The sequence below is a fragment of the Choristoneura fumiferana genome, chromosome 28 (genome assembly GCF_025370935.1).
Source record: "Choristoneura fumiferana chromosome 28, NRCan_CFum_1, whole genome shotgun sequence".
Taxonomy (NCBI): domain Eukaryota; kingdom Metazoa; phylum Arthropoda; class Insecta; order Lepidoptera; family Tortricidae; genus Choristoneura; species Choristoneura fumiferana.
Window position 1 is genome coordinate 5857610 of NC_133499.1, and position 20256 is coordinate 5877865.

General features: G+C 36.8%; 1 protein-coding gene and 2 pseudogenes across 1 annotated transcript; 2 read left to right on the plus strand and 1 right to left on the minus strand.

Annotated features, from left to right (window-relative positions):
- The window catches only part of LOC141443927 (scavenger receptor class B member 1-like), a 51770-nt pseudogene that overhangs the window by 26244 nt on the left and 5270 nt on the right, over positions 1-20256 (plus strand).
- Positions 2437-14987, plus strand: LOC141443700 (scavenger receptor class B member 1-like). The gene is made up of 7 exons (XM_074109049.1): positions 2437-2445; positions 6158-6358; positions 6634-6861; positions 7365-7479; positions 8192-8342; positions 10790-10931; positions 11588-14987. Exons 1-7 carry the CDS (start codon positions 2437-2439, stop codon positions 12284-12286), a joined length of 1545 nt encoding a protein of 514 aa, XP_073965150.1. The 3' UTR covers positions 12287-14987.
- The window catches only part of LOC141443944 (putative fatty acyl-CoA reductase CG5065), a 36689-nt pseudogene continuing 35185 nt past the window's right edge, over positions 18753-20256 (minus strand).

Below are 20256 nucleotides of genomic sequence, written 5' to 3' on the forward strand. Positions count from 1 at the left end.
ATCACGTCTAAACCGCTGAACAGATTTAGATGAAATTCGGTATATAGATAGTTTGAGTCCCCAGGAAGGACATAGGATAGGATAGCTTTTATCCCAGAAAATTGCATAGTCGCCGCGAGATAGTGATAAAGGAATTCAAATTGAAAATACAAACTGAAATAAAGATGCACAGAAAAAACAGAAAAATAAGACCATCACTGGGAATCGAACCCAGGTCCTCGGTAATCCGTACCGCGTGCTATACCGCTACACCACTGATGGTCAAATACAAAAAGATTCCAAAAAAACCAATCTTAATAAAGGAATTCTACGCGGACAGAGTTTCGGGTAACAGCTAGTAAATTACATTAACATAATGTGAATGAATTCTGCGAGATATAGCAAATAGCGATTTCTCAGCTATGCGGAATCCATCAATTTGTAATAATTATATAATAATTACCTTCCCACATATTATCGGTGCATTTAATTACATACAAGTACTGTCGAGACATTTTAAAAGAAAGAGTTTAAGTAAACGAGAAGCCAATCAGGCAAATTACTTTGGTAATTGGCTAATTTTCAACAATTTAATTTGTAGTTTAAAATAATTATTATATTGGAATTACTAATTTTGTTTGACCAGCAACAAGCTTTAACGTTTTGTCGGGATATTAATAACAATATCTGTTTTTTTTAAATCGGGAGCGAATTGTCTCTTTCAATCCATACTAATATTATAAATGCGAAATTGTGTGTGTTTGTATGTTTGTCCGTCTTTCACGTCGAAACGTGATTTTCGGCATAGAGATAGTTTATGGGCCAGATAGAGACATAGGCTACTTTTTATCCCAGAAAAATGCACAGTTCTAGAGGGAACAGCGCGCGATGACCGAATTCCACGCGGGCGAAGCCACGTGCAAAAGCTAGTGTGAAAATAAGAAAGTAACAATATTAACCATTTTCTTGGCAAGTTGAAACAAGTGTAATGAATCGGGTCGGCAACGCACCTATGATTCCCCTCGTGTTGCGCGTGTCCATGGGCAACGGTGATCGCTCTCCATCAGGTGACCCGTCTGCTCGTTTGCCCCCTCGTTTTATAAAAAAAAAGATTCTGGTAGAGCTAACAAAAGTAACTTTAAAAAAATACAAAAAGATGATCTGACATTATGTATCTCATAAGAGTTATAAGATACTATAAAAGGGAACAACCAAGAAAAGGGAATAAAAATTTCGGTTCTTTTATCTTTTCATTGTACTCATAGTGTCTACTCTTGTTTCTGATATCCTGTCAATCGTTCAAAGGTTATGGAAAAGATCCCTGTAAACGTGAAGCTCGCCTTTGTACATCTTTTTATCCTGTTATCGGTTATCACCAATGAGCGGAATTTTCATAGCTAAAATCAAATGGCAAGAGGGATTGACCATTGTGTTTTATCGACTGTCGATGTTTAATTGTCAGTTAGCACGATATGTTTTAGGTAATTAAATTAGATCTGTAATGGGGGAGGCCTTTGTCCTGCAGTGGGACACTATAGGCTACCAAAAAAAAAGTACATGTGTGTTTTTTACAATTTAAACAAAACCGAAACGGAAATGTTAAACAGTGTGACTGACGATAGACTAACCTTCATTCAAAATAACAGAATCGAAATCTATATCTGTACTAATTTATTATATTTTCTTCATCTTGTCTGTAGTAACAAAGAATTGTCATTATTTTCTCTACATTGTCACCATTTAAACTAAGAGAAGTAAGAGAATATTTTAAAATTAAGAGAAGGATATTACTTTACCCATTTGTTCCCCAATCGTTTTTCTTTTACGATTAACCATTATGATTAACACGGGAACCTAATAAAATAAATAATTTATTTTAATAAAGAGATGCTAGTGGCTTATCAAAGAGGGTTAATGTTACTGAATAAGGTTAAAAAACAGTAACATGCGAAAAATCGATAACTGGAATAGTCTATAAAACACAATGGTCAATCCCTCGTGACATTTGATTTTTGCTACGAGAATTCCGCTCCTTGGTTATCACACTAAAGTTGGTAATCGTTTGCATAGGTTTGCATGTCACAAAACAATAATGCCAATAAACGTGTCTGTCACCTTGAAATTGACTTGAAGATTGTCGACTTTAGCGACATATTCATTTGATAGGAATTGTTATAAAATTGATAGGCTTATTTGGCTTACTGTATAATAAACAGTTTTACAATACAATACCTACAACTAACAAAGCCGATCGAATGTTAACTTTCCTATTATTTTTTCAGAGAGGGCCTGGAACACGAGATAGTGAAGTTCAACGACAACGGCACTATATCTGCTATACCGCGTCACCCCCTCACATGGGTGGGGGAACTCTCGGAGGGTAACAAGGAGGATGATCTGCTCTTCTTACCAAACATAGCTTTATTGGTGAGTAGAGTACCATTCATGCACTCAGCCATGCCATTTGTTAGTGGATAGTACGGTATCAAATCATAAGTACTGATCTTATAAAGGGCAAAAATTTATTATAAATAAACATATGACACAAAAAGTAAAAAAAGATTATAATTAGTATATTAATATTATAAGTTCAATCTACGCTAGCTTTACGGTGAAGGAAAACATGGTGAGGAAGCCCGCACAAATCTACAAAGCAATCCAATGGTATTTGTGAAGTTCCCAATCCGCACTGGGTCCTCGTGGGAAATAAGGGCCCATCCTATCCCATCCTAGCCTATATACCGTCCCACTGCTGGGCACAGGCCTCCTCTCAGAACAAGAGCGGGCGATGGTTCTTAGACATGTTTTTTTGAGATATTGAACTTTGAAGTAAAAAAATTTGGGGGTTTTCCAACTGTTTGTTGGTTAGGTTAGAGGTTTATAAGTACTTAACAGACTATCAACTAGGAATTATATTGTTGAACTTTAAGATAGTAAGTAGTTAAGAGTTCTAGACCACTAGAAGTGTTTTCCTTATTAGTAGTTTAATACAGTTGGGTTGGGGTTTGGTTGACTGGTTGAATCATAATTTAATTGCTTAGTAGCGACATCTCTTGTCTGGGTGAGCGGTTACTTCCGAAAGTGTTACGTCTCTCAATGAGAGCGAAACATAGATGTCGCTAGTGCTGCTGCTTAAGAAGCGTAGTGGAAAAAAGCAACCTGAGATACTCGTATGTGTGCATAGGAGAAATTCGTGTCTGTACTCCTGTCCAGTAGTAGTGTATGGCACGCAGCACGGAATGCTGAGGACCTGAGTTCGATTCCCAGCGCTGGTCTCTTTTTCTGGTTTTTCTGTGAATCCATGTCTCAGTTTTTATTTTTGAGTTGGGTTTTGATAATTACTTTTCATCTCTCCTGTTCGGAAAGTTTAATTTTCATGGGTAGATAGCCGGGTAGATATCTCTAGGGTGGAAAGTTTATTTTTTTATTTTTTTCGATTAGCCACGGAGTCGAAGATTCAATTCAATTAGAGTTACGTCAATTACACTTTTTTCACGTTTCGGCATGACGATCTAGATGCACGTCGTGACCAAGGAGCTTATATACAATACCGAACATCCGTTTGAAACAAGAAATTTGATCTTTATTACGTCACGAACATATTCCATCTCTTTCTTTAGTTACGTTAAGTTAGTTTAGTTACTTATGAAAGAAAGAGGTGGAATATATAAATAAGTAATAAAGGTCAAACTTCTTCGTTCCGCGTGCAACCTCCAGTTTTGTATATAAGCTCCTTGGTCGTGACCAACTCGATTTTTTTTATAGTCGGCCGTTGGAGGTTGGATATAAGTAAATTCAACTTATTATTGTTCAAATTTTTTTTTACTTTCCTGACAGTCGAAATGAAAAGTAGTGTCTAACTCGGGTGAAATTATCCATTTCCCCTCGAACTATTGGCGCTCTCACTTCGTTCGAGCGCCAGAAATATCTCGGGTGAAATGGTTCACTTTTCACCCTTGGTTATCAATCTACTACCTATTTAAGTTAGGTTAGTTAAGCGTTGTTAATAGCAGTTTAAGTACAGGTATTGACCAAATGGCCACTATTATACAAAATATTACCTCAATACCGCGGTGAAGTGACTGCAAGTAACCTTTGCAATTGCAAAACTATACGCCATTAATATATGGAAGCTTCTAGGTGCTTCGGTACACAGATAAACTTCCGATTAGACTCCGCAAGTAAGAAACAAGCGAACGTTTCATACTATCCATTTCCCAAAACATCAAGTCAACAAAAAATAAACTACAGATGTACCATCGTTATTGGAAAAGTTCATATTTTTTGTGCTCTCTTAATTTTATATTTGACACTAAATAATAAAGTTCCTTAATTGGGTACCTTAAGTTTTCTGTGATGGTCCATATTTTATTCTTATCGATAGTAGACTTATAATGTCGTTTTCTTTGTAAAAACAAATTTAAACTTAATTTCGGCAAACCACACGTTTCGTGAGATTAATAGGGTGTGTGCCTTGGTCTGTTTGATTTAAAAAAGAGGTCGTATCGACAGGCTTACAGTTGTCAAATATCGCCTTAGACTTATATTCTAAACTTATAAATACCTATTCTATTATCTAACTTGATTGTATATCTGTGCTAACATAAATTCGCTTGAACTATGACATTTGATATTGAGAGGTTATTTACCTTGTGTTACTGCCTGTCCACTACTACACGCGATGGCGCGGCGATCATATCGCAACACAGTATCCTAAGATTTACTACAATAATGCGTGAGCGAAGCGCCTCCGATTCAGTTTGAACATAACTTAACTAACTTCGTATGCATCAAATGTGTGTTCATGGAACTCCTCCGCCTTCGCGCTGTAGGAACACACGGACTTCACACAAACTCAACTATTACACCACTGTACGCTGACGCGTTTCGAACTCAACCACAGTTGATCGTTAGAGCTATATGTATGTATAGTTAGTCTGGTGAATGGTTATGCTTTTCAGGGTTCCGTAGTCGAAACGCCAAAACGGAACCCTTATAGTTTCGTCCTGTCTATACGTCCGTCCGTCTGTATGCACAGTCATTTTGTGGAAACGCCACACTAGAGGCACTGTGTTCGAAGACGTAAATCGAGCGTTCGATCGTCGATACGTAGCCGTCACACGTCCACGGTGCGGCGTCGTCACCCGTTTTCGTTACGATACGCGGACGAAATAGTTTACGTAGCAAACCTACACTCACAAAAGTTGTTGCGCAAACTTTCCGCTAGAGGCGCTGTCCGTGTTTCCATACAAATTGGGATTTTAACGCGAACGCGAACGAGAAGTATTTTGTGAATGGGAAAATACACTAAGCATACTGCAGCCGACACAGCAGTCGACGACGGCGCTCTAAAGACGCTAGTGTGGAGGAGTCTCTTATTCAAAAACTACAAGATGTAGTTGATGATATTTGGAGTATTGTCTTTAGGTTTCTGCAAGCTTTCATTTAACTTGCCCCATTCGTTTATTTATTTGTTTGTTTGGCAATCTTGGAAGCTAAATTTGACCCACTTTCAGTGGTCCAATGAGGGATCGTTTTTTCACTCGCTAGATGGCGCACTTACGCTAATTACGGGCGTGAAAACAATGTTTAGATTAAAATCATATTTAACACACCTTTAAACCGTACCATAAAAATATCGAGCATGCCACAGTGTTGCATAGTCCCCGTTTTGTTTGGAAAAAAGGGAGAACAAAGGTTTCCGAAAGACAAAACTGTCTCAAAACACTGACATTCATTGCCCCGGAACGCATATTTGCCATAATTAATTTCAGATATTGCAAAATATTCACAAAAATATTCTAATTATAAATAAACCCGCGTAGCTCACCCAAAAACTATGAGATTTGACATTTCGGAGACCTCACGCTACACTAGCGCCTCTAGTGGCGAATTCATACGCGATAGCCCTCATTGACTTGAAATTTGGCATACTTACTTATGTAAATTTGATGAAAATACAATAAAAAGGTAGTGACATTTTGGTGGTCCTGCCAAAATCGTCTCCGCAGGAGGGAACTCTTCAACGGTTAATAGTACCAATTTGAAATTTGGAACGGATATGTAGTTTAGATGACAATACACGCACCGTCAACAAAAAGAACAGTCTGCAAAAATCTTGTATTAAAAATGATTTTTTTAACAAAAAACTTATTTAACAATCAATTTATCATTACAGAGCATAGCAGACGTGGTCGCCAAGCAATCCTTCGTCACCAGATTCGGCCTGAACAACCTGATAACCCTGGGGAACATCCAGCCCCTCGTCCAAATGACGGCCAAGGAGTTCATGATGGGCTATAAGTCCAACCTCATGACTCTGGGGAACACGTTCATGCCCGGATGGATATATTTTGATAAACTTGGGCTCATAGATCGGGTAAGTTTTGGAACATTTTTCTGCAACATGTTCGGAAAGTACTGAATATAATTTATTTGTATTAAATAATAATATGAAAGTAACAAATAAAAATAAACTAGATTAAAATTGAATAAATTAAACTAAAACTGCAAAAATTTTAACAAGTGCCAGTCGGACTCGAAGGGTTCCGTACCATTATCTATACAACATTAGACATTAGCAAAAAAAAACGGTTAATCGAAGCTCATTGGGGCATGGGATCCCCTTAACTAAACTAGACCAATTTCCTTCAGATGTATGACTTCAATGGTGATTACGAAACCATCTTCACTGGTGAAGATGACGTCCGGAACTCCGGCCTCATAGACACCTACAGGGGTTCCAAGGACTTGCCCCAATGGCACGGCAGCCACTGTTCCAATGTCCAGGGTGCATCAGATGGCACCAAGTTCCGAGGAGGTGTTACGAGGAATGAGAGCCTGCTGTTCTTCAGAAAGAGTCTTTGCCGAGCTGCTCCTTTGGTTAGTATTGATTGGATTGTCGTCCGTATCTCTATGACAAGCTTATTAAACTTCATCATCATTATCTCAGCCGTGGGACGTCCACTGTTGGGCATAGGTCTCCCCATAGACCTCCAGTCGCTTAGGTAGGCAGTGGCCTGCATCCACCGTCAACCCGCGACTTTAACCAGGTCATCCGTCCATCTCGTTGGTGGACGTCCTAAGCTGCGCTTTCCGATCCGCGGTCTCCACTCGAGAACTTTTCGGCCCCAACCGCCATCGGTTATTAAACATATTTAAATATAATTCAGTGTCCTACCGAAACATGTTCTTCTGCCAAAACCGAAGGTTCGTTTTATTCGGAGTACATTGTCAGCCGGAAGCGAACCTTCAGCCGAAACCAACACCGAAACTTCGGTGGGACACTAGCATTTTAAGAAGCTTTGTAACTTCCACTATTCATAAAACTATGCTGCATGGTTTTTTTATCATAAGCTTAATATAAACGTTAATTGTTCCTCCAGGTATCAGTGAAGGAAGGCGTGAAGAGTGGCCTCAAAGCCTACATGTACACGTTCCCGGAACATCTGTTCGACAACGGCAAACACACCCCTGAGAATAAGTGCTTCTGCAGAAATGGTAAGACTAATCCGATCATCATCAATCGGACATGTATTAGCAAAAAGAACCAACCCTCAACAATTCAATTTTTAATTTTGGATGTAGTTTCATCAGTAGCGACAAAAGCGAATTTCTTTAAAGAATAACATGACAGCGCTTGGATCCTTTTTAGGGTTCCATAGTCAAATAGGAACTCTTATAGTTTCGCCATGTCAGTCCGTCCGCGGCTACGCTCAGAGACTGTTAGACTTCCCATAGACGTAGTAGGGGTGTTTTATTTTCTCGACTAACCCTATAGTGTGTGGTGTCGTCGGATAGGTGTTTTAAACCATTGGGGGGTTGTCAGGACGATCTTTCGATTCAATGATCTGTTTTATTATTATTTTTTTTTTTTTCTTTAATTGTATAATATAGTTTTTAAGTATTTTATTTGTAATTATATTTTTATGAAAAAATGACTTTCTGCCAAGTTTCTTGCGGCGCATTCTTCTTGGTAATGATGGTCTTTCCGAAAGCGCTGGTAGTTTAAAAAAATGACGTGTAAAAGTGCCCATTGCGGCCTATTTACTGAATAAATCATTTGAATTTTGCATAATATTCAACTTTAAAGTGCAAATTTTCATTAAAATCGAGCGTCGTCGTCAACACCCCCTCCCTCTAAATCTAATCTGTTGGGTGGAAAAAGTGTCAAGATCATATTTAAGTGTCTAAACGTGTGTTTTTTTTTCAGATAGATGTCTTCCAGAAGGCCTAATCGACGTGACGGATTGCTACTACGGGTTCCCAATAGCCCTGTCCTACCCTCATTTCTATAAAGGAGATGACGAACTGTTCAACAAGATCGAAGGATTGTCGCCGAACAAAGAATTGCATGAGACGAGGTAAGTTAATTTAATTTTATCATCATCCCGATCGATTCATACTTTGATACTTGATGTACTTTCTACATCTTACTATTCTGTGTTCTGTTATTTTCATGTTTTTATATACTACTAGCTGTTGCCCGCGGCTTCGCTCGCGTAAATTTGGGGTAACACAGATCATTTACTTTCTATGATCTTTATTTTCGTATTTTAATTGATTTTTCGGAGGATTATATTTGCAAATTTTTGAATTTAAAAATCAACCCAGATGATCATAATTCGTTAAACTTTGAACCCCTGTTTCACATCTTTAGGTTAGGGGTGTAATTTTAGAAAACCCACGTGCTTCTTTTGCCCGCGACTTCGTACCTACGCGGCATAGGATTGTTCCCGCAGGATAGGAATAAGTGAATTCAAGAGAAAACCATACTGTCCGCGATTGAATTGAAACAGGCTTCTATTATTTCGGGTATCGATTTTTAAAAATGATGTCTGTCAGACGCAAATACTTAAATAACTCGAGATAATTATATAAAAAACGTAATGCGTGCCTACAAAATTTGAGGGTTGCCCTCGATTTCCCTGAGATTCCGTCATCAGATTCTGATTTGGTGACAATGGGAACCTCAGCAGTAGATATTATTTCGAATAAAAAAATATTTAAAAAATCGGTCCACAATTGAGCGAGAAATCGGTGAACATAGCGGAATGCGAGCGGAATAAATGAATATAGCGGAATGCATAACCCTCATTTTTTTGAAGTCGGTTAAAGAGCTTTTTGCAGCGTACGTGCAGTATAAACTTTTGAATTTTGAAATTTTAGCTTTCTACAACCAGTAAAACGCAAAATCCTGTTTTTTCCCGTTCCCATAAGAATTTCGGGAAATGCTCTGTTAATGCTCCCCTACACTCCCCAAGGAACACACTTGCTAAATTTCATCTATCTACGACCAGTAAAACGAAAAGTCCCGTTTTTCCCTTTCCCGTGAGAATTTCTGCAAATTATCTCTTAATGGTTCCACAATAATACTAATGCTGTTTAATGTAAAATTGCAATAATACTAACGATAAATCCTGTTTTTTCCCGTTAACGTCAGAATTTCGGGAAATCCTTTTGTAGTGCTCCCCTACACTCCTCCCCAAGGAACCTAAATGCCAAATTTGAGTTTTCTACGATCAGTAAAACGAAAAATCCCGTATATTCCCGTTCCCGTGGGAATTTTGGTAAGTCCTCTCTTAATGCTCTTCTACCATCCCCAAGCAACTTACATGCCGAATTTCAGCTTTCTAGGACCATTAAAATGAAAGATCCGGTTTTTTCCCTTTCCCGTGGGAATTTCGGGAAATTATTTCTTAATGGTTCTCTTCACTTGTCAAGCAACTTACATGCCAAATTGCAGCCTTCTGCGACCAGTAAAACGAAAAATCCCATTTTTCCCGTTCCCGTCAGAACTTCGGGAAATCCTTTTGTAGTGTTCCCCTACACTCTTCAAGGAACCTATATGCAAAATATCAGTTTTCTAGGACCAGTAAAATGAAAAATCGATCCCGTTAAACTGAATATATAAATCCCGTTTTTTCCTTATCCCTTGGGAATTTCCAAAAATCCTGAAATCGATGTTTTAATTAATGTAATACCTACTTGTGAATCAAATTTGAAGTCTAGTTGTTACAGTTACTGAGATAGGGTCACTCGGAATCGAATATATAAATCCCGTTATTTCCCGTTAGAATTTCCAAAAATCCTTCCTTAGTGGATGCCTACATTGTATAAGGTATCTATGTGCAAAATTTCAAGTCTCTAGGTCCAGTGGTTTAGGCTGTGCGTTGAAATATCAACCATTGATTTCGATTGACTTTGTCACCACATTACCCCCTTTCAGGGGTTGAATTCTGAAAAAACCTGAAACACGTGTTTACATATTTGTTGTTAAGAATACTCCTGTGAAGTTTCGAATAAAATATTCTAATTAATCTTGTTTCCCCATACTAACTTTGGACCCCCATTTCACCCCCTTAGAAGGTTAATTTCGAAAAATCCTTTCTTAGTGCACCCCTAGACCTTAAAAGGAACCTACGTGCTAAATTTGAAATCCCTAGAACCAGCGGTTTGGGCTGTGCGTTGATACATCAGTCAATCACTTTTGCCTTTTATATATATAGATATACATTACAAATGAAACGGATACCTACAAAATTCAGATCTAATGTCAAGAAGACATTAATATCTAAGGCGTATTATAAACTTAATGATTTATCATGGACAGGGATATTTGGAAATAATTCCGATCCGCATTGGCGATCCCTTCAAATAGCGAACCTACCGTGTTAAAAATAAAGTTTTGTTAAATACTTGTGATGTATAGATATCATTTAATAATATTGTAATATACCTCGTTGAGTTCTACGTCCTTCCAGTATCAGCTCCTGATCCAGCTAAGATCTAACTTCCTTGTCCATTGCAGGTTCTGGATCCAGCCGGAATCGGGTCTGCCGCTGGACGTGAGCGCCAAGTTCCAAATCAACATGGCTCTTGGAGACATCAGTCGCATCACTAACGCTGGGAAATTCGCCAACCTGTATCTCCCTATGCTGTGGTTCGATATTGTAAGTATCCAGTTCACATACCAAAGACAAAATCCTCAAGTTAAAAAAAAGTTCATTTTGTATTTTTTGGACTCTGACCTGGGAACCAATAAAGACAAGCCTTATCATTTGAAAGGTTTTTTTTTATTCTACAACTTATTGTACGGCGAGCAATCTCGAATCGCTGTGTAAAAAAATATTAAAACGCGTATAAAACAAAATCATCAACATACAGGAACATACTTAGTATCGAAAAAACCTACTTTTATGCAGCGGTAACTTTTTTCATACGAAGATTTGGGACTACTTGCCGTAGTAAAAGTTTTAGAACTTAGAATAAGGTATCCAGTGACATATCGCTTGTCCTTATTGGTCATTAGGCCAATTAGCCCACCCTCCTTTCAAGTCAATCTGACCACATAAAGTGGATCATAATTTACTTGCAAGATTTGAAACAAACAAAAATATAAACGAGGTTAAGTTAAACAAAAGGTTGTAATAAAATCGCACACCTAGATCGAAAGCGGTATCAACCCAAAATATTACACCATTTTAATTAGAACTACATCTAATTTCTGATAGGCCTAAATTACAAAGCTGTATTATTTTGAGGTTTGCCCTTTCAACCTAGTTATGTGAAATAATAAATTTTATGACATGTGACATTTCTTTTTCAGAGGATGTATTCCCTCCCGAAATCATTAGAAGACCGTTTCAACATGTACCTTAACATCCTGCCAATCGTGGAGAAAGGAGCCTTGTACTTGTTCTTTCCCATTGGAGCTGCACTGATCCTTCTATCCGTCTACCGCCTAGCCTTCAAGGTCATGTTCAAAACCTTCGACGGCAAGAAGAAGCAAAGAAACTGTATCATCGCCAGTAAGCAAATGAAAGATGTTAAGAAAGTCCAAAAAGATATATATGCCCCTTGTGAAATAGCGCTTAACGATACTGAATCTGACAACTCTGATCCTCAATTCGATGAAGAAAGACGGCCTTCTTTCTTTAAAACGCATAGTGATAGACTCAGAGAACTAAGTCACAGACTTGGAGACAGAGTGTATGATTCAGTAGGTAGCGTAAAAGATAAAGTTCATGATGTATTGCATGTACAAAAGGTGTTTAATGATAGAAAGAATTCTTTAATAACTAAGGATGATTCGGTTGCTAATGATGGTTTTAAAAGTGACTCTGGGGATGAGAGAACGGGTAGTTATGAAGCTGTAAGGCAATCAGATAGTGAAGACGATTGTAGATATTTAGAGGTTGTAGACGATGGTAGTGGGTTTGACGGGCCTACAAAAAACTATGAATCTAGAAGAGGATCCACTTTAAAAGGATTAGATGATACAGTTATAGTTGAGTTTTCTGATTGATGAAAACTTGCAGTTTACTTGAAGTGTTTCCTATAATGAGGGTAACTGGGTAAGCGTCGAAAGGTCTTTTTGACTTACACTCTTGCTGCGTTTAGCTCATTTAGTTGGTTTTTTTAGAAAAATATGGCTCTGTCCATTGGAGGACAATTTTGCCAGTGTCTAGTAGGTTTTGCCGTTGTACGGTAAAAAAAATCTATAAAACGAAATATGAGACGTAATGGTGGATGAACGATGACAGCCAGCTCATTTGGCTATTTAATCAATCACAAACGTGACGCAAACGTCAAAGTTGTCAAACGGACCTGCGATTCTAGCGCCAACTAGCATGTCACAGATATCATTATTGAGGACGCCAAAGGTGTTCTCATCTACTAGTATTCTTTTGAAATGTTCTTCTATGAACTAAAAGAATTTCATTGCTCACCCGCGACCTTATGATAGTTAAGCTTATGCAAGATATGCGTGTTCATGCAGTTCTTCCACCTCCACACTGTAAGAACACACACAAATCACACAAACCCATCTATCACCACCACCACACTACGCTGACTCGTTTCGAACTCAACCAGAGCTCAACTTCAGAGTAACACAACCGTACACCATACTACCAGATGTTAGACTAACACTACTACTACAACTACTTCTACTACTGACTAGATGTTAGGTGTGTGGTAGCATGGTGTATGGTAGTGTTGCTCTGAAGATGAGCTCTGGTTGAGTTCGAAACGAGTCAGTGTAGTGTGGTGGTGATGACAGATGGATTTGTGTGATTTGTGTGTGTTCTTAAATAAGCTTAGCTATCATAAGGTCGCGGGTGAGCAAAGAAATTCTTTTAGTTCATTGAATCGTTTACTTTTAGAATAACCTAACATGTAGCTTAGATTTAGGCCTTCGCTAAGCAAGCGTGTTCTTCGCTATGTTGTTCGTTTTGACCTTACGCATGTTTCTAGTGAAAGCAAGCCTATTTAAACAAATAAAGTTGGGTTATGAATCCTGAAAACATGACGATTTTATAATAACAGGAATGCTTTTCGAAAGAAACTTGCTTTCGCAAAAAATATTTCCGCAGATATTATGAGTTCTACAAAGCAATATGGACTCTCCAAAATTTTTAAGGACTGGTGTATCTGCTATCGAATTGAGGTCAAATAAAATGTACAAGGTGATAAGGTGTTAATTATTGAATTGAAATATGAAACCTCGCCATGACAATTTAGTTGCTTTATGTTGCATTTGTTTACTTTTACATTGGGCTCAATAAAAGACGATGTAATAAAAACGCAACCTGGTCTAAAATATAATGTATTAGTATACAAGTTTTACTTTCAGGTTTTCGGTTATTTAATTAACACCTTGTACCTATATTCCCCATGTAGAACGCCAATAAAAACCTTTTTTTATTCTTTCGTGGCCTAAATATAATTCGCAAAATTTGAACCTTGCCATAAAATATACTAAGTGTATTTTAGATTTTTATGGGAATTAATATAATTAGAAATAGAAATTTAATTTTTTACATCATGACTGATAGCTGCTCAAGTTTTTTTACTTATAGATTTTATAGAACTAATAATTACAATTACAATTACAATTTATATTTGTTTTAGATCTCTGAACTAAAGTAGTGGAAAATAGTTTTTTGAAATTAATAAATGAGATCGAATGTATGTGAATGTAAATCTCTTTGCTCAAAATCAAATGAACGAAATATTATATTTATGAATAGGTATTATAAATGTATATTTGTAAATACTGAAATATTATTAATTAGAATTTATGTAGACTTAATAATCGTTTTAGCTACAGCATTAAATCTTAATATTTTTTATGCCAGTGACATTTTTTCCTAAAACACGTAGGTACCTGTTTTTGTGATGTATAATGTCTTTTCAAAAAGTTAAATCTTATATACTTTGTTTATTTTTGTCTTTACTTATATTAAAAGGTTTCTTCGTAGTTAGAATATTTCTGAAATTAAGTGAATAATTATTACTATTTTTTCTATGTTTCTGTTATTTATTTATGATTGTCTAAAATTTAGCATGTATTTTAAATTATTTATTCATTATTGCGCCACAATTTGATTTATATATTTTATTAAGCAATGTAAATATTTAATTAACAATTTTAATGTAATTTAGCTAGAAACATTTAAAATTAAAGTCTGTTCGCCGAACTGTAATTTTTTAACTATATAATAAAAGAAAACCATAATAAACATCGAAATGACACACTCGAAGCGTATTTCAATGTTTACCACGTCCGCTCGCCCGCACGCGTTTGACAACAAATGCGTGCCTCGTACCACGAAACTCAGTGCGCGCGGTGACAAACGACGCTCGTCATACAGTTTGCGATAGTTTAGCGACAGTCGCTATTTCGAAACGTTATCATTATAGCAACTCGGCGAATTAGATCTTTACCAGAAGACTATAATAGTGTAAGTTTCAAGTATTATTTGACTGGTGGGAATTATAATTACAATAAATCATTTTTTATTTTTTTATTTTAATTATACTTTTAACCAATAACAATGCCATTCTGGTGACTTGATCAGAACCAAACAACTTAAACCTTTATAGACTAGTTTTACGTAAATGTTATTAATGAGATTGGTGTTTTTTTTTAAGTTTTGGAGTGAAAAATAAAATGTTAATTTTTTTAAGTAGGCATTTTGTTTTTTCTGATAATCTTATATATATTCTTATTTTCCTTGGTTACGCCATAACTTGAGAATAAAATTACCAAATTCATCCGTTTTTTTAAGTGTTCTAATACTTTGTAGAAGTTTTTTTCCATAAAAAGTTGCGTGAAAAATAAAAAACTAAGAAAATTCACGACTTTATACTTTTCTAATGTAGCCTTAGCGTTAAATTACAAGATTAGAGACATGAAATCTGGCGCGGGTTTTTATGTAACGCTAACGAAAACGATGTAATTTTTAGGAAATCTCGCGGGAATTTTCGGGACATTCGAAATTTGGTACGTAGCTTATACTCTGGAATAACAACTACTTTTTATCACAAAATACCTTTGAGATCGGAATAAAATCTGAAAATTTCAACCGCTAAGGTGATGAAATTCGACGCGGGTTTTTTTTATGCAACGCTATTGAAATTGACGATTAAATCTTTGGTTTTTTTTTTGCGAAGTCCCGGGATTTCAATTCTATTATTAATGGTTTACGCGTGCAAAGCCGCTAGTAAAGACTAGTTTTAAACTCTGTTAATCAGTTTCGATATTGAATAGTGAACGTGGATAAAGATTTCGTGTATATTTAAGGGTGATTAAAAATAAGTATTATATAAGTTAAACGCGAAATTTTGTGAATATTCCATTTCATTGTGATATTTTAATTCGAATACCATACTAGTTTTAAGTTAGTTTTTTAAGTGTGTGAAAAAAAGTTTGGAAACTTTTCAATTGGTATGGTTTCTCAAGTGTTTAGAAATAAACATTTTTTTTGAGACACTGAGTTTAATTTTATTGCACTATTTTTTTGTATTATTAAAAGGATACAGATTTAAACCCGGATTTTTAATCCCACGGAAAAATGTAAACAAATTCGTCATTGTCAAAGTGACATTTTAGGGGATTTCAAGGTATGGGCCCGCTAGAAATATTATATAAAGTTATGTTGTTGCCATGATTTTTTTCTATTTTCGATAAAAGAGCCGTTTTTACAGGAGAAAACTTACAAGTCGTCTTTACAACGAGTCCATCCTTTCATACAAAAATAAACGAAAAACAACGGAAAACGTAACAATGAACAACTTAATTACAATAAAAATATAACAACAATGTCGACAGTTAAAAAATAACACAACAAGAGTCACTGGAAAACGATTACGAATTCAGGTCTCGAATGTTAGTGCATTGAGTGACGTCCAAAGAGTAGTATAATATACGGGGAAAAGAGAGCCCTCTCTCGTCTCATTCATGCAGACGGTTTGAAGCGCCGTCTGCATTTCGTAACTAGTACCATTGATGTATATATCCATCCATACGTATAGCTATTAATAGTCACAGGTATTCTTTTACTTTACTGGATTTGCTTCCCAGCTCAAACCACATAAAAACTAAAAACAGGGCTGCAAAGAGAAGTGAGACCGCTTGAATTCAGTCTTCTTAAGTTTAAACCAGCCTCAATTTTCCGTTTGCAGCACTGTCTTTACTTTTTACGAGTTTCGATTGCAACGTAGCCATCTTGTTCCTTGTTGAGCGCAAATAGACGCCTGGCCTGACATAGAGGGTTGCTACACAAAAAATATTTGTAACGACTGAGCGGATACAATTATGTGACTTTTATATTAGAAATTACAATACGATTGTCAATTTCGAAAATAAAGTTCATTTTTGCGGTAATTATCAACGACAAAATATTTTTTTAATAAATAAAATTTTGTGATCTCAAGCTTTCAGTGACATCTATCTGAAACAAACGACAACAATCTGTTTTATTTTAGGTTAGATAAAGGAGATGGCGGCGCTATCGACATGAATTAGTACGGTATAGGCGACTGTCCCCCCCCCTGGTGACGTCTCGCGTCAAGCGGCCCACAGCTTAAAAACCCGGTGTAATACCAGGACAATAAATAAATTATGCATACGAAAACAGTACTCTCTTTGTAAATTAATATATCAAAGCGCAGTAAATGCCAAAGTAAAGATTTTCATCAGTAAATTAAAATATTTTATCTTGATTAAGAATACAGTTTTTTAACGGGAAGTCGATTTCTGGCAAATGTGGAAAGAATAAAATATATTGAATTCTGAAAATGTTTTTTGATAACGCAACACGTTTATTTACATTTTTCCATGGGATTAAAAATCCGGGTTTAGTTAGAGAGAGAAGCTGGAGACATCACAATATGAGAAGTGACTAGTTGTCATCATCATCATTGTTAAATTAAACCTTCGAATAGTGACTGTTACCAAGGCCGTGGCTTATTGTTCTCCTGTGCAGCATTATGTCTAGAGAACGATAATTCATAAACAAGATACCTCTAGAAGCCGACTTCGATGTATGACGCTCGCTTAAGTTCGTAAAGCCGCAATAGTCCGCACCGCCACTTCACTACCTAGTTTTAAGGCGTATAAAGTTTGTTATTATTTACACAAAAAAATATTTACAATGTCTATAATCACAATTAATATTTATTTTACAAAACCGAGCACAACCACACCAATATACCGTAAACTGCTTCAACATTGCCCTCTGGCCCCAACATTGCCTGATTCGATTTAGAGTCGATAACTTAGCACCCTTTGGGTTTTTAAACTTTTATCCCCCCGTAATAATAGTTCCCTTGTAGGTAAAAGCTTAAAACCTAAAAGAGTGCTAAGTTATCGACTCTAAATTGAATCAGGCAATGTTGGGGCCAGAGGGCAAAGTTGAAGCAGTTTACGGTATGTCCGCCGAGAGTTTTTTTGAAGTGTCGCTGACTGCCGCCTTTTTTCGGTTGAAGGCGCGTGGCAAAGAACTTGCGCCAATCAGCCACCGACAGCAAGGAGGATGAAAATTCAAAACAATCATCATCATCATCTCAGCCGTAGACATAGACACCTACAGGGTTCCAAGGACTTGCCCCAATGGCACGGCAGCCACTGTTCCAATGTCCAGGGTGCATCAGATGGCACCAAGTTCCGAGGAGGTGTTACGAGGAATGAGAGCCTGCTGTTCTTCAGTAAGAGTCTTTGGTTAGTATTGATTGATTGTTGGACGTATCGCTTATTAAACTTCATCATCATCATCTCAGCCGTAGGACGTCCACTGTTGGACACAGGCCTCCCCCATAGACCTCCAGTTGCCTCGGTTGGAAGTTGGAAGCTACTTACATCCACCGTGAACCCGTGGCTTTAACCAGGTCATCCGCACATCTCATTGGTGGACGTCCTACACTGCTTAGTATATACGAAAATTTGTATCTCCTTGTACAGTCAAGGGCAAAGATATCGACACGGCCAAAATTGTTCAAAATATGTATACACGGCCTTAATGTTAAGTGCATAAAGTCGTGTATACATTTTTGTAAGTTTGGCCGTGTCGATATCTTTGCCCTTGACTGTACAATCGAACCATTTGATTCCTGAGCTCCCGTGGAACGTTCTCAGTGTAAGTGTCATAATGAGTTCTCTTGTCAAGCAATGTGTCACTGACTTTTTTACGAAAAAGTTCCACAGTAGGTCTCGATTCAGTTGGTTCGATAATATTGTGTTGCTTACTACTGTAGTATTACAGAAAATAAGTTTTTGGTAAAAATACAAGCTTTTTTTTGCTGACTGTACTTGTATTGTCACCCAAACTACATTTGCATTCCGAATTTCGAGTCAATGCCATTAACCGTTGAAGAGTTCCGTCCTGTGGAGACGATCCTGGCCGAACTACCGACTTTGTTTTATATATATAGATTATATCTGTTACCGGGTACGGCACAGATGCATGGTAATAATAAACAAATGAATAAAAAAACCAAAAACTTTATTGATTCGAACAGAAAACTAAAAACGCTACAATTACATCTTGAAGGACGAAAGTATGTTTTGGACAAAGTTTGTATTTATAAACCACCACGCTATATATCCGTAGAACAGGCATTTCACTATGTAATCCAAAATGAGCATTCTGTAACAAAAAAAAAGTTAGTTTCAAAAACATAACGTCACTACATTGCAAAAATCTCGTATCTAACAGTAGATTGTTGCATCAGTAAATTATTTATTATTGCACCAAGTTGACGATTAGCGAGGTTAGCGAGGGCTTTAAAAAACACGAGGGCAACATAAATTCCCTACTTAATGCGAGGTGCATTATCTGCTTTTCTTTCAACTATTACAGGATTAGTAGACGAAAATAACCTAACCACAAAAATTTCATTTTTAATACAAGCTTTTCTTGCTGACTGTACTTTTTGTTGACTGTACTTGCATTGACACCCAAACTGCATTTGCATACGAAATTTCAAGTCGATGCTATAAACCGTTGAAGAGTTCCGTCCTGCGGAGACGATCCTGGCTGGACTACCAGGATGTCACTACTAGATTATTGTATTGTCACGTGATTTACATGAGTACCTATTCCAAATTTCAAGTCAATCTGACTAAGTAGGTCAAATTTAAATTGCAAGATTTGACTACAGACAGACAGACAGACAACGGGACAGGTGAAACTAAATAAAAGCTTGTAAAAACACTCAAATCAAACAATTAATAGGAAAGAAATGTCACTAGCACTTGATGATTCCATTTTTGTGAGTAAGTTTACATTCGCACTCCCAAAAAATGACCACGGAAAATTTGCAAGGTTCCCGCAAATTTGTTTTTCTTTTAATTCTTACTTTTTGGCAGTTACTTAGTAGCAGATATTTTTATCCGCGATCTGTCAAATTTCGGATGGGCGAAAACCCAACGGAACCAAACACACATTTTTTTTTAATATACGTCAACTAGTTTTGGTAGGATTGGTAATTGGTAGAGCAACAATTTTTTGTACGCAATCTGTCAAATTTCATAAGACCTTCAACGTTAACCAACCTTACACTAGAGTTTTTCACACTATGCAGGCTAATTTAATAACAAAAATACTTGTGTTACCTCTTTGGTAGTGCGATTAAAAAAAACGGCCAAGTGCAAACGGTTCCGTACAAATATTTTAATTATATGATGTAGCTAAAAATTTATGCTTTTCGCAATTTTCCCTTTATCTGTGCTACGAGTATAAGACGTTGCTTTGTACCAAATTTCATAATCTGAGTTCACGGGAAGTACCCTGTAGGTTTTGATTTCCTTGCGAGTGTCGTAAATTTGCAGCATAAACAGCTGTATCTTTTGATTGCGTTGGCTCAGAAGTTTGTTTTTTTCACAGCTCCAAGGGACAGTAGACCTGAGTATTTGATGTGAATTTCAGCTTGATACCTCCACGCGTTTCTAAGAAAAAGGGTCTTGACAGACAGACAGACGGACAACAAAGT

Coding starts and splice junctions, on each gene's coding strand:
- LOC141443700 (XM_074109049.1), top strand. Junction 7,480..8,191: donor TAAGTGCTTCTGCAGAAATG/GTAAGACTAATC, acceptor TTTTTTTTTCAG/ATAGATGTCTTCCAGAAGGC. Junction 8,343..10,789: donor AAAGAATTGCATGAGACGAG/GTAAGTTAATTT, acceptor TGTCCATTGCAG/GTTCTGGATCCAGCCGGAAT.